Below are 26,949 nucleotides of genomic sequence, written 5' to 3'. Positions count from 1 at the left end.
ATGGACCAAATTTCTTGCAGTGCACCATCAATACTAAATATTCACCTTCAAAGTTACCAGTGTGTTACAATAGACCTTCTGCCACTTGAATAATACAGATAGATTAGATTTACTCCAGTATTAGGTATTCCTCGGGAACCTTTTTTGGAAAATGCTCCATTCTTTTCTTGTTGCCATTATTAGAAAGTGAACATGTTGGACATGTGAAAAGAAATTACATTTTATTTTGTGACTATGGGCTCAATTTTGCCCAAGCCCGTTTTCTGGTGTATTGCCAGAGTTACACTGGGTTTTTAGGTCCAGAAATGCGCCAGAAAAACATGTCCAAACTTTCCCCGATCTTTATACTGCAATTGGGAGCCACGCAGCGTGGCCAGTCGCCTCGGGGGGTGGAGCCTGCTATCTGCGCCAAAAAACGCAGACGGACCTTCTGCGCATGCGCGGGAAAAAAACGTACATTTTTGACGACGCTGCAATGGACACGCATGCGCAGTACAGCTCAGAGTTGGCAACTGAGAGACCTCCAGACAGGACCAGCATCTCAAGCGGGCACAGCAGCTTAAGGTAAGTGCGCATTTTTACATTTTTATTCTACAGGATTTACAGAGAAGCGCTCCCTCCCCCACGGACCCTGGCCCCAAGTGCCTTCCCGGTCTGCTCCGCTCCCCGCCCCTAGCCCAGGTAAGTAAATCGGAGGCCATTCAGCCTGGGCTAGGGGCGGGAAGCGGAGTGGACTGGAAAGGCATTCGGGGCCAGGAGAGGGTCGGCGGGGGAGGGAGCGGACTGACCGGCAAGCCCTCCGGCCTGGGCTAGGGGCGGGGAGTGGAGCGGACCGGGAATGCACTTGGGGCCAGGAGAGTCATCCCAAAAATGGCATTTCACCTATTGAATTGTATTGAATGGAGTAAAGTTCCTGCATTAACGTTGTAGATGCGGAATAAACTCACCACAAAATGTTATGGTTTGTCCATTATAGTCTTAAGTATCCTTTTAATGGTGTGGTAAGTTTTAATTACTGCACAACCACCTCTCTGGCACTCTGACCGAAGGGCTTGCCGGTCAGTCCGCTCCCTCTCCTGGCTCTGAGTGAGTGCCTTCCTGGTCCGCTCCGCTTCCCGCCCCTAGCCCAGGCCGAAGGGCCTCCGATTTACTTACCTGCGCCGATTTCTTTAATTCTCCGCAAGGGTTTTCTCGAGAGGTCACATACGCTGGCCTAAACAGAAATGGAGTAACTATCAGCTGGCCAAAGTTCACTAAATGGCCAGAATTGGCGTAGGTGGCTGGTTACGCCCCCTTTGGATGAAAAAAAAGTACCTAAGAAAATCGTAACTAAATGAGTTACGTTGGTGCAAATTGATTGGGGAAACTGTGGATTTTTAAGGTAGGTCAGAAAAAATAACCTGCTCAAAAAAAAAAAGGCCCAAATCACTGGGGGAAATTGAGCCCTATATTTTGAGAACTTTTATTAGCTCTTATATTATGTAGTATTTTATCATACAACTTATTTACAAAGATTTGTACTTTTTCCATGATCTTTAGCTTGCGATTATAACACACAATACACAGGACATTTGGTCTCAAACCACCTTGGGAAGTTTGCAGTATGCACAGAAATGTCATTTTAACAATTATACTCCAAAAAAAAAGGATCAGGAAAACACCACATGAAGCAGCAAAGTGAACTGTTACAAGCTTATTGTGGATTTGTTTCAGAATATGAGACTGGACAATAATGATTAGCCTTGCTCCATTGAAAAGTTTAAACACTCAACGCACAAATTATGCAATATTAACATCTCATCAATTTATTTCCAAGAGGCTTAAATTCCTGACAACGTCAGTGTTCAAATTAATTATTGAAGTACCCGCATAACAGATTTGTTTGATATTTTGCAGACCAGCAAACTCATTTACAATTTTTCTTCACAAGGCCAAGTCACATGTTTAGATGATTAGCAATGTAAAATTACTGACACAAGCTATCTGCCACCCACCACCCCCCCCCCCAAAAAAAACTAATTAATTAAATAGGCTGTACCCTTCAATGTCCTTTATTTAACAAGTCTCTATTAGCATAAGGGATATATAAAAGGAACAGAGACACATAGGAACTCAGGTACACAAATCTTTAAAAGTGGGGAGACAAGTTGGTAAAGCTATGTATATGGGATTATAGATTTCCTCAATAGGACAAACAGTTCAGAAGGAAAGAGGCAATGCTAAACCTATATAAATTTTTGTTATGGTGTAGTTAGACTACTGTGTCGAGTTTTGGGTGCCTACGTGAGAAAGGATGGCAAGGCCATGGAGAAGATTCAGAACTGATTCACTAAGGTGACAACAGGGAGAACGCCTCTAGTTAAAAGAGACTAATAAAACTAGTAAAACTCTTTTCACTAGGAATAGATTAGATCTGATAGAGGTGTTCAAAAGGTTTTGAAAGACAAATAGAAAAATAACTATTGCAACTGGTCGACGAAGGACATAAATTCAAGATCACCAAAAGACAAGAATTTGTTCTAAACACAGATTTATAGCAAATTAATTTCTAAGTTTTTTTCCAACTGTTAATTCTGGCAACTGCAGTCAGCACCGCACAGTGACCGTCTGTTCTTCTCCATTACCTGCCACTTAGCAGTCTTCTGAAGGGGCCAGACAGCATCACCATTACATGCCTTATGCATGCCGTTTCTTGCTATGCTTCAGCTGCTGGATATCCCGTGAGATTGACCATGGATCTGTGCGGAAACAGAACTTGGCTACTGCTTGAGAGTGTGGAGTCCCATCATTAAGGTTCTCTTGAGCAGTTTCACCAGCCTTCGCAACCCAAAATAGAGAAAGCCTCCTGTAAACTGCAGCCTCTTTAAACTGTAAACTGTTGCACATTGTCTTTGTCAAGGAAACTGTATCTGTGCTTTGGATCTCGTTCCTCAGCAGATGCCCGTAGAGTGGTCACTGGCTCCAAGGTGGCCTGCATATTTCCCAATTCCTCCACATGTCAAAGTAGCATTTCTGCAGCGTGCCTTTTTTTTAAAAACACATCCTTGGGCTATGGGTGTCACTAGCGAGGCCCTCGAGAAAGTGGTGGTGGTTCTTCTTGAACCACTATTGTGAAGGTAATCCCACAGTGCTGTTAGCTAGGGAGTTCCAGGATTTTAACAGAGCAATGATGAAGGAACGGCGATATAAGTTCAAGTTAAGATAGTGTGCGACTTGGAGGTGATGGCGCTCCCATGCACTTGCTGCCCCTGCCTTCTAGGTGGAGGTCGTCGCAGGATTGGGAGGTGCTGTCAAACAAGCCTCGAAGAGTTGCTGCAGTGCATCCTGTAGATAGTACATACTGCAGCAATGGTGTGCCAGTGGTGGAGTGAGTGGATGTTTAAGCTGGTGAATGGGCTGCCGATTAAGTGGACTGCTTTGTCCTGGATGGTATTGAGCTTCTTGAGTTTTCTGCATCTGCACCCATCCAGGCAAGTGGCCTAACACAGCATGCAGATTTCAAAGAACTGCTGCTAGAGCATCTGATCATTAATAAGCCTCACTGTAGACAGGCAGCTCCCATTAAGGTAAAATCAACTGGCTCTGCAGCGGAGGAAGGTCTAGGCCTGGCCCTCTATTCTGGCCATTCCCGATCCTCTAGAGCCATATCCACTTGTTCCTCTGCACATGGGTTGCTTGCTTCACTAAGTGCCCCTTCCTGATCCCTACTATCTGGTTACCTGGAGCTGAAATGTGCCTGAGCTGGTGCCTACACAGTCAGGAGTGTATGAAGTGTGCTTATGAGATGACCTAGCTTCCTCCTCATCCCTGGCAGCAGGTACGTCATCTTGGAAGGTCCTTACACAGAGAAAAAGGAACATACATGTACCATAGGTGACTGAATTAAATGGCTAAGCACACAGTAACAGTGCCAATACATTGAATGCCATGCCGCTGGGCAGATGTGCCTGAAGCCACTACCTAATGAGTTTACAGGGGAGCAAGCAGTAGTTAGAGGGCACTTGCCTTGTTGGGCCGCAACAACATTTTCTTCATCCCATACCCATTGCCGCCTCAACTTCCTACAATTGAAAAGGCCACATCCTCATGCTAATTCAAGTTTGCCAAGCCCTGTACCAGTCTGGTTTGTGTGCACCCTTCTCCTTTAAGACAACCACTACAGGTTGAGCGTCCGAAATCCGGAAACCTTGGGACCGAGGCTGTTCCAGATATTTCCGGATTTTGGAACGTCTTTGCCTGGGCCGAGGTAGGTGAGGTCGGGCCGCTGAGGGCCGGGGCGAGGTCAGGCTGCCGAGGGCTGGGACACCGAGGGCCCGGGCGAGGTCGGGCCGCGCCACCGAGGTCCGGGGCAAAATCGGGCTGGGGCGAGGTCGGACGGCCGAAGGCTGGATTTGGGAACATTTTCCAGTTTCCGGACAACCCCGCTACGGACCGGCCTGGTGTCCGGATTACGGAACATTACAAATTTTGGAACCCCAGATTTCGGACAGTCAACCTGTATTATTAAGGTCTTACTGAGAAGCACTCATCAACTTCTTGATCTTTATAAATTATGAGGAAATTTGACCTGGAGGTAACTATCCAAAACTCTCATACTGAGTAAGAGGTTAATGGATCAGCATACTTTAATTGTTGGTGGTAACATTGTCACAGCAACAATTATACAACAATATGGCATATACCAACATAGACTGAAATGGATATTTGGTCTGTAATCCAGAAGTGAAGCAGCTATTGAAGGCTTATTTGACAGCAACTCCTGCTGTCATTTGGATACAATTGAGCAGACTGCAATTCCAAGATGCTGCCCATCTGCTGCCTGATACCATTTCTCAGATCGCACATGACACAGTGGCAAACAAGATGAGCTCAATATCTTATCGATTATTCCACAGACAAGGTAGAGGGGGGAAGGGGAGAATTGTGCAATTAGATCAATTCCCCAACACTAAAAAAATATTAAATACAAACCACTGCAGGAATACAGTTCACCAGATAATTAAAATAGCGCAGTGCAAATAACCATTCATGATGTGTCTTCTGGCTGAAGCACAGACACAAAAATATTCAGATTCTGAAATCTTATCAGAGGAGGAACCAACAATGAGAGACGCAGTGCTCTCTGAAGCCAATTAAACTGACGTAAACACGTCAGAAAACACTACAGAAAATTAAGTGCAATTCGAGATCATGTCTATCAGCCAACAGGAAAACAAAAAGTACAACCCTGTGTTTTTGAAGCTATTTTTTCTCTCCCTTAATTCTTTTGAAAATTCAGTAGATTTTTTTTGTGGATGTGATAAAAGCTGCCAAAAATGCCTATATGCCTAAATGTTCCCTCCGCCAAAGCCTGATGCACTGCACATTTAATGAAATCAATATAGCCCACAACAAGCCTTCTACCCCAATGCATCTTTGTAGTCAAGAAACTTTGGCCTGGAAATTCATTCAGGCAGGTTTTCAGGTGCCACATTAGTGCAGGGAATGACACCTGCACCCGAAGCCGGAGGTCCGAAGATCGCGACAAGTTGGTCCCTGGGCCTCATCTACATAATCATGGCGACCTGCAGGCGCCTCAATCGGCAACTTCCCCAACTTTTCCCCAATGCTTCCAAATAATCTTCTGCTTGCTCGACGATACTTTTGTCTCCATACTGGCAAGGCTGTCATTTATTGCCCAACCCCAATTGCCCTTGAGAAGGTGTTGAGCCGCCTTCTTGAATCACTGCTGTCAGTGTGGTGAAGGTACTCCCACAGTGCTTTCAGTAGGGACTGCCAGGATTTTGACCTAGCGACGATGAAGGAACGGCAATATGTTTCCAAGTCAGGATGGTGTGTGACTTGGAGGGGAACGTGAAGGTGGTGGTGTTCCCATAAGCCTGCTGCCCTTGTCTTTCTAAGTGGTAGAGATTGTGGGTTTGGGAGGTGCTGTCGAAGAAGCCTTGGCGAGTTGCCACAGTGCATCTTGTAGATGGTACACACTGCAGCCACGTTGAGTCAGTGGTGGAGGGAGTGAATGTTTAAGGTGGTGGATGGGGTACCGATCAAGAAGGCTGCTTTGTCCTAGGTGGTGTTGAGCTACTTGGGTGTTGTTGGAGCTGCACAAATCCAGGCAAGTGGAGAGTATTCCATCACACTCCTGACTTGCGCCTTGTTACATGGTGGCGAAGAAGAGGCGAGTCCTTCACCACAGAATACCCAGCCTCTGGCCTGCTCTTGTAGACAAGGTATTTATGTGGCTAGTCCAGTTAAGTTTCTGGTCAATGGTGATCCCCAGGATGTTGGTGGGGGATTCAGCGATGGTAATGGTGTTGAATATCATGGGGTGGTGGTTAGACTCTCTCTTGTTGGAGATGGTCGTTGCCTGGCACTTGTGTGGCGCAAATGTTACTTGCCACTTATTAGCCAAAGTCTGAATGTCGTCCAGGTCTTGTTGCACGTGGGTCTGCTTCATTATCTGCAGAATTACGAATGGAACTGAACATTGTGCAATCATCAGTAAACAGCTCCACTTCTGACCTTATGATGGTTGAAAGGTCATTCATGAAGCAGCTGAAGATGGTTGGGCCGAGGACACTGACGAGGAGCTCCTGCAGCGATATCTTCGGGCTGAGGTGATTGGCCTCTAACAAACACAACCATCTTCTTTTGTGCAAGGTATGACTCCAGCCAGTGGAGAGTTTTCCCCCTGCTCTCCACTGACCTTCAATTTCACTCGGGCTCCTTGGTGCCACACTCGGTCAAATACTTGCTTGATGTCAAGGGGAGTCACTCTGATCTCACCTGTGGAAATCAGCACTTTTGTCCATGTTTGGACCAAGGCTGCAATGAGGTCTGGAGCCTTCTTCACTCTGCATTAGCCTAATGTTAGTCTCCTGACTTGACGGTAATGTTAGAGTGAGGGTTATGCAGGGCCATGAGGTTATAGATTGTGGTGAAATACAATTCTGCTGCTGTTGATGGTCCACAGCGCCTCATAGATGCCCAGTTTTGAACTGCTAGATCTGTCTGAATCTATCGCATTTGGCACGGTGGCAGTACCACACTACATGATGGAGAGTGGCCTAAAGTGTGAAGACGGGGCTTTGTCACTTCTACCAATACGGTCATGGACGGATGCATCCGTGACAAGTAAATTGTTGAGGATGATGTCAAATAAATTTTTCCCTCGTGTTGGTTCTCACACCACCTGCCGCAAGCCTAATCTGCCAGTTATGTCCTTCAGGACTCAGCCAACTCGGTCAATAGTGGTGCTATCAAGCCACTCTTGGTGATGGACATTGAAGTCCCCCACTCAGAGCACAATCTGTGCCCTTGCTACCCTCAGTGCTGCTTCCAAGTGGTGTTCAACATGGAGGAGTACTGAATCATCAGCTGAGGGAGAGAGTTAGGTGGTAATCAGCAAGAGCTTTCCTTACCCATGTTTGACCTAATGCCATGAAACTTAATGGAATCCAGAGCCGATGTTGAGGACTCATCTGGCCACTCCCTCCCGACTGTATATCACTGTGTTGCCACCTCTGGTGGGTCTGTCCTGCTGGTGATGGTGATGGAGGAGTCGTGGCTGGCAGCGGCTGTAATAGTGCCGTGGAGCTGGGAGGACCCGGCACAACATCAAGTTAAAAAAAAAATTAAAATAACCTTGTTGGTGACAGCTGCTGGATAGGCCACCGCCAGATTTAGAAAACCCGAGAATGCTTGACGCCCGTTCAACTCAGGGTATCCTAGTTTCCCCGAGACGTCCTAAAACAGGCATTCGGCCACGCATTAGCTTCTGAAAGGGGCCCGATGCTCGTTTTAGGCAGCTGCCCTGAAAATGACACAAACCAATTTTGGGTTGGTAGTTTTTCAGGCATGTTAGTTGTGCATGGTTAGTCCCTAAATTGTGCCTGATTTACCTTTAAAACAGGTACGAGATCCAATTTTTACCCCTTTATTGGAAAAGGAAATTTAATTGTATTTTCTACCCACATGACACATCAGTCTTATACTACAGTCTCATCAGTCAGCTGTCATATAATGCTAAATCTGTGTGTGTACTAATACAATTAATTCTCACAGCAAGGTTATGTAGCACATGATCAGCTTTTCTGCAAAGATGTATTTTCACTTTAATATATTATTCCATGTGCATTGAAGAGCAAAAGAAGAACGATTCAACTGCACGAGCCAAAATAAGATTCCTAAATTGAGATGTTATAGACCCCACCCCACTAATTAAGCCAATGTTGAAACATTTTTTAAATAACCACTGAACTATGTCTTAAACTGTACATGTTTCATCCAATTAAGCTTTTTTAGCAATATTTACCTCATGGATTAACAGAAGTTTTTACGTGTTACTAGGCTGAAGGACCAAGGCCAAAAAGAGTAGCACAGAAGACTACTAAATGCTGGAGGCAAGACAATGGTATACTGAGATTTTATAAATCAGTTATAAGAAGAAGGAAAAACAGAGAGTGCCACAATTATGAAGTTCTGGAATAGAACAAGTTCAAGCAACCATCAGTGTGATAGGTCCTGATTTTAACATTGTTCGTGGAGAGAGGAGGGGTGTGTAGGATGGCGTATTTGGAGCCTAAGAATAACAAGAGAGAAATGAAGCTTGATAAAGTTACTTCAGAAGATAAAAAGACACCTTCAGCTTAGCCTTGGCGAATATATTTACCATGACACAAAATAGTTTTTTTTAAAAAAAAACAGAAGATTCTCACCTTCTGTTACTTACCAGGTCTAAGCGTATATAAGCCTTTAACTATATTTGCCATGGTTGAAGGAGTGATCTTAAATGGAGTTGACTGAGCTTCTATTAGTAAAGCTGAAATAAAAGTAGAAGAAACAGATATTAAACAAAGTAGAAGGAGAACCATAATACTTACAATGAATTAGAGCTATTAACATTTATTCATTAAAGTACTAAATGAAGGTTACCAGCAGGGAACAGTTCTATTTTGTGCCAGAGTCAAGTGGCTTTGAGTACACACTGTTCTGAAGGCAATAAAAGGACCATAAGATCCTGATGTGATACCAGAGTATATTAAAGCCAAATGCAGCGACCCCTGCCAGGATGCCAGTTCACATCAGTCCAAGTATGCACTGGCTCCAGTATAACTGTAGCCCAAAGAAAGGCCGCATTGTAGTTCCCTACTGAGCCTTTTTAATGTTACGATAAAACAAATGCTCCCACCCATTCTCTTCCAACATTAAAAAAGCAGAGCTACACAATGCATCAAAGAATGCAGATGTATAGCTCCATTGTTACCAGAAATCAGTGTGCAAGGTAACATGGGTCTCTGCCGACCACACTACTGTAGTTGGCGGAATCTGATCTCGTATTGGTACAAGCAGCCCAAAACTGTACAGGGGAGACATAATCTACACTTTTATCTGTCTACCTCATCCTGAGTCAAAGTGAATCACTTCATAAAATACATTTTATTCACCTAAATTGATGGAATTAAAGCCTGTCTACATGTCTTATTTATCTCAAAAATTGTGATTTTATTTCCATACAGCGCTTCATTAAAAAAAAAGAGGCATTTACTTTGCACCTCACCACGTCCCCAAAGAAGTCCCCAAAACACTTCAAAACCAATTAACTGATGTTATGCAAGTACACAGAGTAGCCAATTTGCACATAACAATGTCCTATATAAAGCTATTGTGGGAGAAATTGGGTGGCCTTGCACCTCCCATTGGCACCCTTTGGGGGGCGCTAATGTCTTTGTGACCGGGTGCGGTGCTGACATTGACTCCCACTATATTCGGAGTTCTGCGGCGGTGCTACGGTGTTGCACCCAGAGATCGTGACGTCATTGCCGTGCGCATCGCCCCGGTCCCGAAATTCACTTCCACTCTCTGCAGCAGTGCCGGGTGAAAGCACCGACCGCTGCAGGAGGCATGTACCAGCCGCTTTGGGGCTGGAGGCGATAATTAAAAGGTGAAGTAGCCGAGGTAAGTTTAAAAAAAAAAATTAACCTTTCTTGTTGCTGTTTTTTTCATGGGTTCCTGCCTGCGATCGTTCAGCCTGGCACTCAGCTCAAGTGCTGAGCTGATTGTGCGGATTGTGGCTGCGTTGGTGATCCAACTAGCTACCCTTTATATTGCAGCAATGGCCGTTCTCTTTAAGGGAGTGAAGGAGCCTTTGAACGCGGCAGCATTGCACGGCCCAGTATGCAGCGCTGCTGAAGTCTCTGCCCCACCTGCATCCTTCAGCGCTCCAAGAAGGAAGTGGAGCACTTATTTAGGGCTCCATTTCCTTCTTGGAGTGCAAACGGCAAATGTTTTAAATGTTTTCAAACTTTTAAAAATTAACGCCCCAAATGGGGTGATAATGAATTTCTCCCCCATAGCGAATGAGATGAATGGTAAGTTGGTTTGTTTTTGGTGGAATTGGTTGACGGTGGAATGCTGGCCAGGACACCAGGAGAACTCACTGCTATTCTCTGAAAAATGTCATGGGATTATTTGTGTCCATCTGAACCATCAAATTGGCAGTTGGAGCCTGGGTTTAATGTCTGATCCAATGGACGGCACTTCTGATAATTCAGTACTCCTTCAATGTTGCATTGAAGTGGCAGCCTAAATTATGTGCTCAATCCTGGAGTGGTGCTTGAACTCAAAACTTTCTAACTCATTGGCAAGACTGCAACTAATTGAGTCACAAGGACACAAAGGGCTAGAAATTCGGGTTTTAGCAATTTTGCCCATTTTTGGGCGATAATTGCGGCGGAATTTTTTTACTGCCGGGGTACGGTTATCAAAGTTCACCAAACGGTGACCAGCGAAAGCGATAAATCCGGCGTTGCACAACTGAATTTGTGCGCCAGAGCAGAAATCTGTTATCAAAAAAAAATCGGACCTTCTGCGCATGCGCAAATTATTTTCTTTCCAATTTTTTTTCTTTTTTTTTTCTTCCCGCGTTTCTCGTCAGCTGTCAGGGAGCGCCCGCGCAGTACACCCAAGGCTGAATTAGCCATTTACAGATAGCAGGTACGATGGAAGGAGAGGGGAGCAGGCAGAGAGCGAGGAAGTTCAGTAATGATGAGGCAAACGAGGCCCTTATCGCAGCTGTGGAGAGGAGATGGGGTGAATTAATAAATAGGAGGGGTGCAAGTAAATCCCTCCCAGTCGTTTATAGGCGTCTTTGGACAAACATTTCTGAGGAGATGTCTTTCGTTGATGACATCAGAAGGACCGCAAGAGGTTCAATGACCATTGCAGGATCGTCAGAGTAAGTAATATTTTTATTGAGGCAAACCTTCATTACTTAAATTATAAATCCGACACATGTTGGTATAGGTAGGCTTAGTGTTGCACCTTATTTGCCATGATCGTTACACATTATTAAGTCTGCTTTCTGAGATCTTAAAAAATGTTTCTGCACTTCGATGGCTTCCTCATGAACCACATGCAACTTCCAGGGCCATTAAACAGAGGACTGTATTAAATGCAAACAGCATGGTACAAGTGCGTTGATGGCTAGGTGTGTGTGCCACAAGAACGGAAGGGCCCTCTGGTAACCATTTCAATGGTCATCTTTGCAGGGAAAGGTGTCTCACAACCACCGGGAGCAGCAACGGATAGGCAGCGGTCTACCTAGAACCATGCCTCTGATAAGACCTGGAGGAAAGAGTGACAGGTCTGATCGGTGCCTCAGGGAGGGCAATTGCCCGTGGGGGTGCTGAGCCTCCGTCCGAAAGTGAGGGGAAGTCCTGCAAAATCCCCGGGCTGCATTGGGGGAATGTGATGTAGTAAATGTGGATTAGGGTTGGGGCAATGTGATGCAGTGTATGTGGACTAGGATTCGGGCAATGTGATGCACTGTCTCGACTACATATAATGCAGTAGTGACGGTCCTTCAAATGAGCCTGTGCTCTGTGACCTTACTCACGTCACCCTGTCCCCTCCCCTGCTGCTAACCACTCGTCTGTTGTTTTCTATTTCCGGATGAGGAATCGCATGCGCCACATCCTCGAATGGAAGCCTGCACCTCAGTCCATCATGTGGGGTGGAGGAGGGAGATGAGGGAGATGCCGACGAACCTCCACTGGAGGAGCAAACGGATCAACCTATTCCGGGGGGGAGAGGCCCGATGCACTCGACGCCGCTTTTTGCTGCAGCCACCAGCTCATCCAAGAAAGAAACGTTCTCGGGCTTTGAGCCATCCGAGGCCTCGGGTACAAGTAGTGTGCAGCAATGCATCACTGGGATTGAATCCCGTATATCGTCTCTCCGGAGAATGAATCGGCAAAGCCGGTCTGCTGACAGACAGGCAGACGCACACCTGGACATGGTGGGACTGTCCAGGGAAAGTGTCCAGCTCACCCGACAGCTCCTGAAGGTATTGGGTAGTATTCCCGCAAGCATTGCGGCACTATCCGCGGACATGAAGGAGAGCATGTCGCAGATTGTCGGTGCGAGGCTGTCAATGCCCATGCGCAATTGATGGTCTCAAACTTTGACACTACAGTTCCCAATGTCACATCCAGACCCACATCACCAGTGAGTGGTAAGGCCGAGCAAGAGGCTCGCCACTCAGAAGCCGGGCCTTCCATACCCCGAGCTTCTCCAGTGGATCCACACATGGCGTCTCCATTGTCTCCCCCCCACCCCCCAATACAGCAGGACTCTGGCCGCAGTGCTGCACGAGCTCTTGGTGCCAACTTGGTAGGGTCATGACGCGAGGGGGATGGGGGGAAGGGGAGGAGAAGGGGCCGCAGGTAAAAGACGTTCGGTGCAGGGGGTTGTTGTTTCGTCGTTTTGTTGCTGTTGATATTTTATAAAAGTTTTTAAAGTTTCCCAATTCACAATAATGTTTAATAAATTTTGTTCCACTTTTGAGATTTTTAAATTTTATTCAAGTTAAATCTTATTCAAGTTACAATGTTTAATAAATCTTATTCAAGTTACTGTATCTTTAATAAATTATTTTGTTCACTTCAACCATTCCCATGTAGTGTCTCATTTGCAGAATAAGAGTCAACATGGTGGGATACAGTGGCCAGGCAATGGTCAAACATGCTGTTCACTCTTCAAGCAAAGCGTTGAATTATGAGCTACTGACATAAGGCTTTTGAAGTGGCGAAAGCTCCAGGAGGCTTCCCCTGTGGTGGGGGTGGTGGCATGGGTTCATCGGCAGGTTCCTCGTCCTCATCCTCCTCCCCCCTCTCCTGAGGTAGTCCTGCAATCCCCAGTGGCAAATCCTGTTCCCGCATGATGGCTAAGTTGTGTAGCATGCAGCACACCACAATGAACTGAGAGACCCGCTGAAGGGAGTATTGCAGGCAGCCTCCAGAGTGGTCCAGGCATCGGAAGCCCTGCTTGAGCACCCCAATTGTCTTTTCAGCGATGTTGCGTGTGGCTATATGGCTGTCATTATAGCGATGTTTGGCCTCTGTCTGAGGGTTCCAGAGGGGAGTCATGAGCCTAGTGGCAAGGCCGTAACCTTTGTCCCTGAACATCCAGCTCTGGCCTTGTGGCGGACGCTTGAACAGGCATGAGACACTGCTCTCACACAAGATGAAAGCATCATGGATGCTCCCTGGAAATTGGGCATTTACTGCCATGATGCGCCGAGTATGGTCGCAGACAATCTGTACATTCAGGCAGTGGAATCCTTTTTGGTTTTGGTAAACCACTGGATTGAGGAAAGATGTGCGTACAGTCAATGGCAGCCTGAACCTTGGGGAAGCCAGCAATTTGTCCAAAACCTATAGCCCTCTCATTCTGTGCCTCCTTGGTCATTGGGAACTTTATAAAGTCCATTCTGCATGTGTGCAGTGCAGTGCAGTAGTCACTTGGCGAATGCAGCGATGTGTAGCGTACTAGGTAGATAAGTCCCCAGGCCCGGATGAAATGCATCCCAGGCTGTTAAGCGAAGTAAAAGAGGAAATAGCAGAGGCCTTGACCATCATTTTCCAGTCCTCTTTGGATATGGGCATGGTGCCAGAGGATTGGAGGACTGCTAATGTAGTACCCTTGTTTAAGAAGGGAAAAAGGGATAGGCCAAGTAATTACAGGCCTGTCAGCCTAACCTCAGTGGTGGGAAAACTACTGGAAAAAATCCTGAAAGACAGGATAAAACTGCATTTGGATAGACAAAGATTAATTAGGGACAGTCAGCACGGATTTGTTAAGGGAAGATCGTGTTTGACTAACCTGATTGAATTTTTTGAAGAGGTAACCAAGAGGGTCGATGAGGGTAGTGCGTACAATGTAGTATATATGGACTTTAGCAAGGCTTTTGATAAGGTCCTGCATGGTAGACTGGTCATGAAGGTTAAAGCCCATGGGCAAAGTGACAAGTTGGATACGAAATTGGCTCGGAGGTAGGAAGCAAAGGGTAATGATTGATGAATGTTTTTGTGACTGGAAGGATGTTTCCAGTGGGGTTCTGCAGGGCTCCTGTATTGGGTCCCTTGCTTTTTGTGGTATATATCAACGATTTAGATTTGAATATCGGGAGTATGATTAAGAAGTTTGCAGAAGGCACTAAAATTGGCTACGTGGTTGATAATGAAGAGGAAAGTCACGGGCTGCAGGAGGATATCAATCTACTGGTCAGGTGGGCAGAGCAGTGGCAAATGGAATTTAATTCAGAGAAGTGTGAGGTGATGGCACTTTGGGAGGGCTAAAAAGGAAAGGGTATACACATTAAGCGGTAGGCCACTTAATAGTGTAGATGAATAAAGGGACCTTGGAGTGCTTGTCCACAGATCCCTGAAAGTAGCAGGCCAGGTGGATAAGGTGGTTAAGAAGGCATATGGAATGCTTGCCTTTATTGGCCGAGGCATAGAATATAAGAGCAGGGAGGTTATGCTTAAATTGTATAATACTTTGGTTAGGCCACAGATGGAGTACTGCATGCAGTTCTGGTCGTTGTATTATAGGAAAGACGTGATAGCACTCGAGAGGATGCTGCCTGGAATGGAGAATCTTAGTTATGAGGATAGATTGGATAGGTTGGGTTTGTTCTCATTGGAACAGAGGAGGTTGAGAGGAGACCTCATTGAGGTGTACAAAATATTGAGGGGCCTGTACATAGTGGATAGTAAGAGTCTATTGCCACTGGTGGAGTGGTCTATTACGGGGGGGCATAGTTTTAAGGTGGTTGGTGGAAGATTTAGAGGGGACTTGAGGGTGGGGGGGCCTTCTTTACGGAGAGGGTTGTGGGGATCTGGAACTTGCTGCCTGGTTACGGACCTAGAGCTGGTAATTGGGATTAGACTGGATGACCTTTTGTTGGACGGCGCCGATATAATGGTAAGTACCGCAGGAAATAGAATACAGCCAGGATGATTTCCTGGACGGGTCGGAGAGGAATTTTCCCAGATTTTTTTCTCCCTAAATTGGCCTGGGTTTTTAAATCTGGTTTTTGCCTCTCCCAGGAGATCACATGTCTCCGGTTGGGGTGAAGCGTAGATGTTTTCAGAATAAGGGGTGTCGCAGTTGTGTGAGGCGGACTGGTTGGGCTGGGTGCTCTTTGCCTTTCCGTCATTGTTCATAGGTTTATATGTAACCTTTAGGGCTGCTGATCAAGGGCCGTGTGGCTCTGTCGGCTGGCGTGGACATGATCGGCCGAAATGGCCTCCTTCTGTACTGTAAATTTCTATGTTTCTATGTACTGCGAGATGGAGCAGATGTCCCCTGCTGATGCCTGAAAGGAACCAGAGGCATAGAAGGCAAGTGCCGCGGTCACCTTCAGCTTGACAGGCAGTGCAGTCCTGTTGCCGCTGGTAGGCTATAGGTCTTCTTTTATGTGGCGGATCTTTGTGACCACCTCTTTTCAGAAGCGCAGCCTTCTAATGCACTGTGCCTCAGAGAAGTGCAGGTATGAGCGCTGCTCCCTGAAAACTCGAGGGGGGGGGGGGCGGCGGCTAAGGCCTCCTCCCCATACGTCTGCGAGCTCTTCGATTACGCTCAAAATGATCAATAAGCCTTCTTCCAGCTCGACGCTGCATACAAAAAGCAGTCAGAAATAATGGCTGACATAATCTAGCCCCCACTTTAAAAAAAAATGTCCTTAAATATCTTTTAAAACGAACTATAAACTCACGGAAAACTTTACTGTTTAAACGCAGCCTTCCTGCTTCAAATCATTTGATGAACTTGTGCTTAGTTTTCAAGATAGTGCCATTAGCACCCTAGGTCTGACTGTTTCTCTGGGCGGGTTTTCGGGTGGGCGGTATCGCCGAATTTACGGCCCGCAGAGATAGCGTAGCGTTGCACGCCGATTGATATCATAAAAACGCTTTTTTAAAAAAAGTCGATCGGGCGATAACTTTTAGCGCCTGCACAAATCCTCTGCCGAAATTTCCGCCCGGGCGCAAAATGTTGTGCGACTCGTTTAACGGCAATAAAAAAAAATAGCTTCGCCCTGGCAGAAAAACAGTTGGAAACCCGTCGAATTTTTAGCCCAAAGAGTCAAAGACAAAGGCCCCAAAATTGCCCTTCGACCTGATTGGGGGCGGTAACCTTGGAGATTTTCTGCTCCCAGCCAGTTAGTGCCACCCTCGACGCTTAATTGGGCTGTGCGCCCCTCAAAAGAAGTGGAGCGCTGTTTCCGGTGCTCCACTTCCTTTGAGGGGCACTCCCAGGGCGGCAGCACGGCGCCGATTCCAATGCCACGCGGATTAGGCTGGTGCTACGCGGATGCTCAGTGTATCGCTGGCATGCTACACCGCCCCTCCCCTTTAATTGAATAGGAAGGCCACTGCACATTTTGCAGTCCCTTCGGTGGCCCCACTGGGCCACCAGGGAGGCAATCGACCAGGCCGGCAGCCCGGTACCCAAAACAGAGTGCCGGGCTGTGTGAATGCGGCCTAGTCGACGCTAGGGCTGCCACTGTCGGGCCGAAGCAAGAGTCGGCCGACAAATAAAAAATTCGTGAAGCTGGTGTTGACATCCGCTCACGCCAGTCTCGCGGCCCGCAGGACAATTTCCCCCCCGCGGGGCACAAAGGGGTCATCGGGGCACTAACCAGAACAGTGCCCCCCCCCCCCCCCCCCCAAACATCCGGGATAATTTCCCTGGAGGCGCTGCCACCCTCCCCCCCTCCCCAGGCAAAAAAGCCATTGCGCCCCATTATCGCGTAGGAGCTAACGGGGCTATAAAAAGGGGCAATTTTGGCCCCAAAGGATCAATTAGCCCATCAATGTTCATTTCTCTTGCACACTTACTTACGCAGCCTTGCATCCAACTTTAGTTTGAAAGCCCCAAGTTTTCAGCTTTATTACCCTACCTGGTGAATTACTGCAAATGTTTATGACTAGTCCAATAAAGTTATGTACCCTGGTCCTATTGGTCTGACTTGTCTTCAAGTAATATTTGCGGTTCACCTTTGCTATTGATATAATTTAATGCTCGACGTACCTGGACAAGGTTCTCCATTAACCTTCTTGTCTCTATACTGTACAGCTCAAGTTATTCTCTATATTTCTTTTTGGCTGGGCCTCTTCATATTTGAAAACATTATTATTGCTCTTCTGTACGCTTTCTCCTATGCATGTATACCTATTTTGAAATGCGGTGGCCAAAATTGTCCACTCCAAATATGGACTGACCAATGCGTTACAAATCTTCAGCATAACCTCTGTAGACTTGTAATCAATTGTTCTGACAGTGTATACCGGTCGGTATTTGATTTACTTTTTCAATTGCTCCTCCCTATTTATTGAAAATTAAAAGTGACTAGTACTCTTTCAAGACATCCTGTGCTATTGCTATTCCTTTCATTGTGTACCTAAATCACTCACTTTTGCCCAATATGCAATATTTTATATTCAGGAGTACTAAATTTATTGTCTGTCCAATTGCAATACTGACAAATCTATCTGTAAGTTGTTGATTGCATCCTCCGTCCCTCCTGTTCTCTATTTTAGTCTTGTATAATCGGAAGAGAAAATAAACCACCATATAGTTAGCAGGGAATTTTTCATTTACCTGGAAAATGTCCTCCTTTTTGACTTTAATTTGCTGTGAAGCTTAAGATCATATCAAATAACAGAAGCAAACATAAAGTTGCACTTCTGGCTCTAAATAAAATCATGCAATCTATTGCCATGAGCCACTTTTATCTGAACTGCAGTTTTATAATAGAAGAATAAGCCAAGAGATGGAATTCAAAAGCAAAAGCCAAGTATAAAAGCTCAATTTCTCATGAATTGAAAAAAGAAATGAAGCAGGCAAATACAGGAAATAATATATATCAGAAAACATATCTGCAATGACAATCCAACTTTCATGTACAGTGCAACTGCTGTCCAAGAAATCCTAGTTTTGTCATAAAAAAAAACTAGATCCCCAAGACACATAACTAGGAATGTGTGGTAAACATGCCAACAGCGAAGATCAGGGCTTAGGAGAGGGTGTGATTTCTTTCCAGGATGATACCTCATAAATCAGTGGCAACCCCATAATTACTGTTAATGTCTAACGTGTCCAGAGACAGTACTTGGTAAAATGCATACCTAAAGTACAATTCTGAATGAAGGTTTTCATCTCAGCTTCGGAATTAAGCCAACTCTGGCACAAAAACCAAGATGCAGAAAGTATCAACGCTACTTACGCATTAAGGTGGGAACATGCTTTTCTGCAACCTGTTCTGTAAACAACTTTATGAGGTCATCTTTCAAATCTCTGTTAAGTTTGGTTTCAATGTAAAATTTGTTCTGCAAAAGGATGAAAAAAAAGTTATCAGCACGATTCAATGCTGTAAGTAAAGAGAGCAATTTTTAAAAAAAGCTCAATTCCTCAATCCACATCAGCAAAGGAATCACTAATATGCAGATTCACTCCTTCACCGCTGCTCTAGGAGCCACAGAAAAAGGGCACTGACTCATTATGTCGGGTCTCTGCCCTTTTGCAAATGGCATGCATTTTTGGAGAGGAGGGAGCGATGGGATTAAATGTTCCGCATTATTTTCCAGCCATCAAACTAGCTACAAATTATATATATGTTGTAAGGTGTTGCGAGTACACTACAGTACATCTAAGAGACCTAACAAGATTCATTCAACAATTTGAAGATCACTTTTACACTGTTTCTTGTTCTTATATTTTTTCTCATGAGTAATTGAGCCAATTAGTATAATTACTGGCACCAATGGGAATCCCCCTATCTGTCAAGTTGAGAAGAGAACCAGCATCACTAGAGGAATGCTAAGCAGGGCAGATTGCACAAAAGATGTTCTGTGCCAACCTCAGGTACCCACATCCACAGACTTCACTTTGGCAGATGATTTTGTGCGTACAGAGACTCTTATTTCAAAGGAAACTGGCGCACCAATGGAACAATTAAGATGTGTGAATGTGTGACGGTTCTTCAGGAGCACCCCAATCACAGTAAGTCAAACTTTCAGTGATAGGATCATCAACAACAACTAGTATTTATATAGCACCTTTAACATAGTAAACCGTCCCAAGGTGCTTCACAGGAGCATTAACAAAATTTTACACTGAGCCACATAAGGAAATATTAGGACATGTGAGCAAAAGCTTGGTGAAAAAAGTAGGCTTTAAGGAGCCTTTTAAAAGGGGAAAGAGAAGTAGAGAGGCAGAGATTTAAGGTGGGAATTCCAGAGCTTAGAGGCTTGGCAGTTGGAGGCATGGCTGCCAATGGTGCACCGATGTAAATTGGGAATACACAAGAGGCCAGAATTGGAGGAGCGCAGAGATCTCAAGGTTGTAGGGCTGGAGGAGGTTGCAGAGATAGGGAGGGGCTAGGCCAGAGGGATTTGCTAACAAGGATGAGAATTTTAAAATCAAGGTGTTTTAAAGCCTGGTTGGCCACACAGCCAAGATGACAACAACTGTATTTGCAGGCATTGTTGCACTTGCTTGCCAAATACTGAGAGAACTGACAGAGTTGAAGTCAGCAGAGAGTCAGATGCAGGGTTGTGTCATTTACTGCTAGGACACCTGCAACTACTATGCAGCAAAGGACAGCACAGCCATTGATGGTACTAGTCAACTGCAGGCTTGAGCCTTCCTCTACTTCCTTTCAGACATCTTATCAAGATATTGAAGTGGCCTCGCAACCAACGTATACAGTACCACCTGCACTTCAGTAGCCTTTAAAAAAAGGATAAGGTGCTGGCTGCTCCGTCACTTGATGGAGATGGAGGAGTGACAGATGAGGTTACAGATTATAATGGAGTACAATTCTGCTATTGATGGCCCACAGCATCTCATAGATGCTCAGTTTTGGGCTTCTAGATCAGGCCTCAGTCTAGTTAGCAAAGTGGCACTCACTCCTATCATTATCATGGATAGATGCATCTGCGACAGATAGGTTAGTGAGCCCAGGCTGGCAGCTATGGCCATTAGCTTGGTCAATGGTAATACTACAGAGAAAATCTTGATGTGGTCAATGAAGTCCCACCCTCCAGAGTAGGTTTTGTGTCCTCGTTTCCTTCAGTGCTTCCTACAAGTGGCATTCAACATGGAACAACAATGACTGGTAAGTTGAGGGTGCAGTTGGTATTCAGCAGGAGATTTCCTTGGCCTTATTTGACCTGAAGCCATTAGACCACATGTGGTCCAAAGCAAATGTCAAAGACTCCATTGTGCCCACACTTTCAGCGGATCTATCCTGCTGGTGGGACAGGATACACCTAGGGATGGTGCTGGAAGTGTTTGGGATGTCGGCTGAAAGTTATAACTATGTAAGGATATGACTAGTCTGTGGGACAGACTTTGAAAACTTGGGCACTAGTCCCCAGATGTTGAAGAGGACTTTGAAGGTTCAACTGGGCAGGAATTGCCTGAACTTCTCTGATGCTTGGGTTATTACTGATAGAGATTCTCTTATTGTTCTGTTTTGTAGCAGTTCTTTGAGGACTTGAGTCAGGTGCAGGATGCCAAGTTCCCTTCCCTGGAGGACATTAAAGAAGCAGTTGGGTTTTACAACATGGTGATTTATCTGGTGTGATAGTGATGTATGAACGTGCTTTCTGGGTTACGAGTCCACTATCATAATCAAGACACCAGTACACACAAAAAATGCGGCCCCAATAACTTTACAGAATGTGCCATTAGAATTCTGGTAAAGCGCAAGAGTGGGTATGTGAAAGTTCATGCTACATTTGAATGGTGAAAAATACCCCATAATATAATCCTATATTTCCACCGTACATACATGGGTTGTCTGAAGTACAACACTGGAATGAAATATTAGTGTTTAGTTATTGGCAATGCCAGCAATTTGAGGTGTTGAATTAAAAATATAGGAACATGAGAAGGCCATTCAGCTCCTTGAGCCTGTTCTGCTATTCTATTAGATCATGGCTGATTTGTACCTCAACTCCATTTACTCACCTTGTCTCCATATGGCTTGATACCTTTACCTAACAAAAATACCACACAAGAAATTCATTGCACATGCAAGCTAACTTACTTCAATGTATTTTTTTCCTGCAACATATTGGTATCAAGATGCTAAATGATTACTGATAACTATCTACATAGCCTCTCTCTTGTCCCACTGAGTATAGACTTCTAATGTACACAACAGCTGGCAAAAAGGCTCTTCCAGATGAATTGAGGAGACTTCCTTCAGCATGTTTGCTCCAAAGTGATCTCAATTTACCCTTTGAGTAACAGGCAAGTCACAATGAGCATTAAATATTGTCCTTCCTCTTTGTTTCCCAGCATTATATACTCCTTCCTAAAGGTGGCCAGTCAGTTGGACTTTAAGCCCGGTCAATACAGTTCAAAATAGGCAGCTAAGAAATTGGCACTGTGATCCAAGCTGACTTGGTCTCAGATCGCCTTCAGGGAGACAAATACCTTGCCTCTATCCTGTGTGTGTGGGGTTGGATGTGGGTGTGGGTGTGTGTGTGTCAGGGTGGGTAGTGAGTAGAAACTTCAAAGTGAAGTAATACATACTGCAATTGCTGCAAGAATTTAAAAAATCATTAAGTACGAATACCACCTCAAGAAGTGGAAGGTCAATTTCCTTGAAAAAATTAGTATAATTAAGTAGCTTAAGTGGCAGTCGTGTCGAACATGATATCCATTCAAGTTACAAGAAAACCTCGCCCCGTTAATGACTGAAGAAACACATTTTTTCTCAAAGCATACATAAACTGTTCAATCTCAATCAGTAATCCTGCAACATTCAGTCCTAAACCAGACCTCTCTACAAATTAACAGACCTCTCGACAAACTAACAGAAAACAGAAAGTCGGGATAAGTGGTTCATTCTCTGGTTGACAACCAGTAACTAGTGGGGTGCCGCAGGGATCAGTGCTGGGACCCCAACTATTTACAATCTATATTAACGACTTGGAAGGGACTGAGTGTAACGTAGCCAAGTTTACTAATGATACAAAGATGGGAGGAAAAGCAATGTGTGAGGAGGGCACAAAAAAATCTGCAAAAGGACATAGGCAGGCTAAGTGTGGGCAAAAATTTGGCAGATGGAGTGTAATGTCATGCAGTTTGGCAGAAAAAAAATCAAAGAGCAAGTTATTATTTAAATGGAGAAAGATTTCAAAGTGCCGCAGTACAGCGGGACCTGGGGGTACTTGTGCATGAAACACAAAAGGATAACATGCAGGTACAGCAAGTGATCAGGAAGGCCAATGGTATCTTGGCCTTTATTGCAAAGGGGATGGAGTATAAAAGCAGGGAAGTCTTGTTACAGCTTTTATAAGGTATTGGTGAGGCCACACCTGGAATACTGCGTGCAGTTTTGGTTTCTATATTTACGAAAAGATGTACTTGCTTTGGAGGCAGTTCAGAGAAGCTTCACTAGGTTGATTCCGGTGATGAGGGGGTTGGCTTATGAGGAAAGGTTGAGGAGGTTGGGCCTCTATTCATTGGAATTCAGAAGAATAAGAGGTGATCTTATCTAAACGTATAAGATTATGAGGGGGCTTGACAAGGTGGATGCAGAGAGGATGTTTCCATTGATGGGGGAGACTAGAACTGGAGAGCATGATCTTAGAATAAGGGGTCGCCCATTTAAAACAGAGATGAGGAGAAATTTCTTCTCTCAGAGGGTTGTAAATCTGTGGAATTTGCTGCCTCAGAGAGCTGTGGAAGCTGGGACATTGAATAAATTTAAGATAGAAATAGACAGTTTCTTAAACGATAAGGGGATAAGGGGTTATGGGGAACGGGCGGGAAAATGGATCGGAATCCATGATCAGATCAGCCATGATCTTAATGAATGGCGGAGCAGGCTCGAGGAGCCATATGGCCTACTCCTGTTCCTATTTCTTATGTTCTTATCTGGCAATAGATGTGACAAATCAATTGAAGCTCTTCTTAACCAGTCTCTCGGGGTCAAGGATGACTTGCTTCCACACTAAAATGAGTTCGAAGGTGACGGATGCCGGATATTCCAGGTCCCGAACTTCATTTTAAAGGGGGTTGGGGGGATGCCTGTGCATGAATTCTTTTAACGTGGGGTGGCCACTGCACACCAGCTACCACATGAACTTGAGAGAGCATGGTCTTGGTCCAATGGCAAGGGGATCCAAGACGATTGAAGACCAGGCTCTGCTGCATGGGACACACACGGATGCACACACACACAATGTTCCTGCTGACCCCGCTCCCTCCCTCAGGTCCTCTCTTTCTGGTTTTCAGAGATCGCAGGTGAGCGCATTAATCTGGAAGCAACTTGCGAATTTGTGGAATTTATTTATGGAATTGAAGCTAGCTGTTTAAATGCTAACCATTTCTGGCAACACCCCCCCCCTAATAAAATCATAGAATGATGCAGCACAGAAGGAGGCTGTTCGACCCATTGTTGCTGTGCCAGAATTGGACTGTGATGTTAGAGAATTATACTGCTGTAAGCAAAGACCAAGGTTTGTATCAAACCACCTGACTATCTAGCAACAGTGAGTTAATACTAGCAACATTTTGTAACCAAGCTTTGTTCTACTGAATATTTAATTCTGTCACTTTTAGACTCTATTTGCAGATGGAGCCATGTAATCTCCTGGGAGAGGCGAAAAACTGGATACAAACCTATGGGGGGGGGGGGGGGGGGGAAATCACGAAAATTCCTCTCCAACCCCTTTAAACGATCAAAGCTGATCCAGGAAATTAAATTGACCTCGATTTTCATTACAGGACACGTACCTCTTATATATGAGGTGATATCCACCCCAGCCAGAAACAGGTCCAACTTTGCATTAAAAACTGAAAAATATCCATGATTGCATTTTCTCAAACATTTAAAATCATTGGCAAAAGATCTAGACAGGAGCTGAGGAGAAATCTGTTCAGAGAGTTGTCAGGATCTGAAAGGCTCTACCCGAGAAGGTGGTGGATACTAATTCTATAAATAATTTTAAAAAGGGAGTTGGACAGGGTACTTGAGGATGGGGAACTTACAGGGATATAGATAAAGGGGGCGTGGGACTAAGCACAGCAGTGTCAGCTGTGGCTCAGTGGGTAGCACTCACCTCTGAGTCAGAAGGTTGTGGGTTCAAATCCCGCTCCAGGGACTTGAGCACAAAAAAAAATCTAAGCTGACACTCGTGCAATGCTGAGGGAACGCTGTAATATCAGAGGTGCTGTCTTTTGGATGAGATGTTAAACCACCCCATCTGTTCTCTCAAGTGGACGTAAAAGAGTCAATGGCACTATTTTAGAGAAGAGCAGGGGAATAATCCCCGGTGTTCTTGCCAATATTTATCCCTCAATCAACATAAAAAAACACAAATTATCTGGTCATTATCATATTGCTGTTTGTGGGCATTTGCTTGTGTGTAAATTGGTTGTCGCGTTTCCTACATTACAACAGTGATTAAACTCCAAAAGTACTTCATTGCCTGTAAAGCACTTTGAGACGTCCGATGGTCGTGATAGGCGTCATATAAATCCAAGTCTTTCTTCTTTCTTTCTTTCTCTTACAAAGCCAGCACAGACACGACGGGTCGAATGGCCTTTTTCTGTGCATTGCTTTGCAGGCTTTCCAGTGGAATTCAACAGTGTGAGAGGGTTAATACACAAAGAACAATATGGCCAATATTTACTAAATTTTGATAAATGAAAGTGTGAAAAGAATAAGAAAACAAAGATATGAAATCGATGATTAATTCAGATACACTGTAGAAGCAGTGAGGAACAAGAGCAACACAAAAGTTGTTAGGGTAGCAACGTGATAGGACAGAATGTTGGAACACCAAAACACAGGTCGAATTTGCCAAGCCACTAAGCCCCCAATCTTAGCTGTGAGAACGACAATGAGTAAATGCTAAGCATTTCTACATCAGAAAGTCAAGAGTGAATCAGAAGCATCATCTCTCCCATGCCACTTTTCGTCACTTAAAGCAATACTGGTAGAGGATGGAAAGCAAGTCACCCAGATACATGGCACAGAGAAAAGAGTAAGTTTCCTAAAAAAGATACAAGCAGCATTACAGATTCACTAGTATGTTGCTAGGGATGAGGGGGTTACAGTTATGAAGAGAGACTGGAGCAGTCGGGGCTTTTTCCACTAGCGATTAGAAGGTTAATGGGCAACTTGATAGAAGACTTCAAGGTTATTAAGGGATACAATGAGGTAAATAGTGATAGATTGTTTTTATTGGTTGCTGAGACAATATCATCATCGATCGATTTGGTCAGAACTCCTGTAACTGTCCTCCACACTAAAGCAGGGACTTGAACCCAGGTGTTCAGACAGTCCATGGTTGCTCTCTCTCATTGACTTGTTACTCATTACTGCAGTGTCAAAGCTTGCAGGTTGTGGATGCTGTTGGCTAAGTCAAGGATTAGTTAATCTGCCTTTTGATGGCGTTTCCCCCATCAATGGTACCATTATCCTCCTCCAGACATTCATCAGTCCGAAGCCGGCGGCACTTTAGGAGGTGGCCAGGTGACTTAACCACCGCCCAGCACACAGTGTTGACCAGTCACAGGTAGTGTCGTCTACTGTACTTACGGCAGCCGGTTTTAACATCAGTTCTGACTGGCGAGACAGTAATAAGAGCGTCTAATTTAAGATAACCACAAAGACTCAAGGGGAGATCAGCATTAAACTTCTTTCCACGGGAGGGTGGTCAAAAGTTTGAATTCGCTGCCAGACTGCTGTTGAAGCAGCTTCCACAAATTCTATTAAAGGGGATAATGCAGCAGTTTGGAAAAGGGAAATAATAGACAGCATGAGGGCAAGCAGTAGAGTAGAATTAGATTGGGGACTCCTGCAGAGAAAAAGAGCAGACTTGATGGGCCAAATGGCTTATTTTACTGTTGTGAACTGGGGCATTTCTAGGGTAGGCCAGGTGAAGACAGGGAGGGGTCTCTACTCATAACTGGAAGACGGCTGCTCTTGATGCTCATGAAAGGCACAGATGCGAATCGGAAAAACTACCCCAACTGTGGTCGGAAAAACCTGTGCAACATAAACCATCCCCGTGACAAATTCCCTTCACTCCAGTGATGTTGTCAGTAATTTCCACAACCAGCAAACATTGCTGCTGGATGAGAGAGAGAGAAAAACTATCCTATTCAGATAGCATTTTGTATTAATTGCATCATTTTCTCTCTTGGGGGTTCGATTTGCTCTGGTCGTGTACTGGTTAAAATGTTCCTGAAAAGTTCCTTTGTGCGCTATTTTACCACCAGTTTAAAACAAAATGGTAACAACGGCATTAAAATACGAATTTTAGGGAAATGCGTTAATTGGAACATTACCAGAAAGAAAAAAACTTGCATTTATATAGCGCCTTTCACGACCACCAGACGTCTCAAAGCACTTTACAGCCAAGTAAGTACTTTTGGAGTGTAGTCACTGTTGGAATGTGGGAAATGCAGCAGCCAATTTGTGCACAGCAAACTCCCACAAACAGCAATGTGATAATGTCCAGATAATCTGTTTTTGTTATGTTGAGGAATAAATATTGGTCAGGACACCGGGGATAACTCCTCTGCTCTTCTTCGAAGTACCTTTTACATCTACCCGAGGGCAGACAGGGCCTCGGT

General features: G+C 44.9%; 1 protein-coding gene across 2 annotated transcripts in view; it reads right to left on the bottom strand.

The window, feature by feature from the left end:
• Positions 1–26,949, bottom strand: part of cacul1 (CDK2 associated cullin domain 1) — a 105,121-nt gene that overhangs the window by 17,219 nt on the left and 60,953 nt on the right. For both annotated transcript variants that reach the window (XM_070876555.1, XM_070876556.1), the window contains exons 5-6: positions 18,569–18,671; positions 8,729–8,818 (exon numbers count right to left, since the gene is read on the bottom strand). In XM_070876555.1, coding sequence (XP_070732656.1) covers positions 8,729–8,818; positions 18,569–18,671 — 193 coding nt within the window. The remainder of the gene's footprint in view (positions 1–8,728; positions 8,819–18,568; positions 18,672–26,949) is intronic.

Source organism: Pristiophorus japonicus, chromosome 3 (genome assembly GCF_044704955.1).
Source record: "Pristiophorus japonicus isolate sPriJap1 chromosome 3, sPriJap1.hap1, whole genome shotgun sequence".
Taxonomy (NCBI): domain Eukaryota; kingdom Metazoa; phylum Chordata; class Chondrichthyes; family Pristiophoridae; genus Pristiophorus; species Pristiophorus japonicus.
This window is presented reverse-complemented; position numbering and strand designations above follow the sequence as displayed.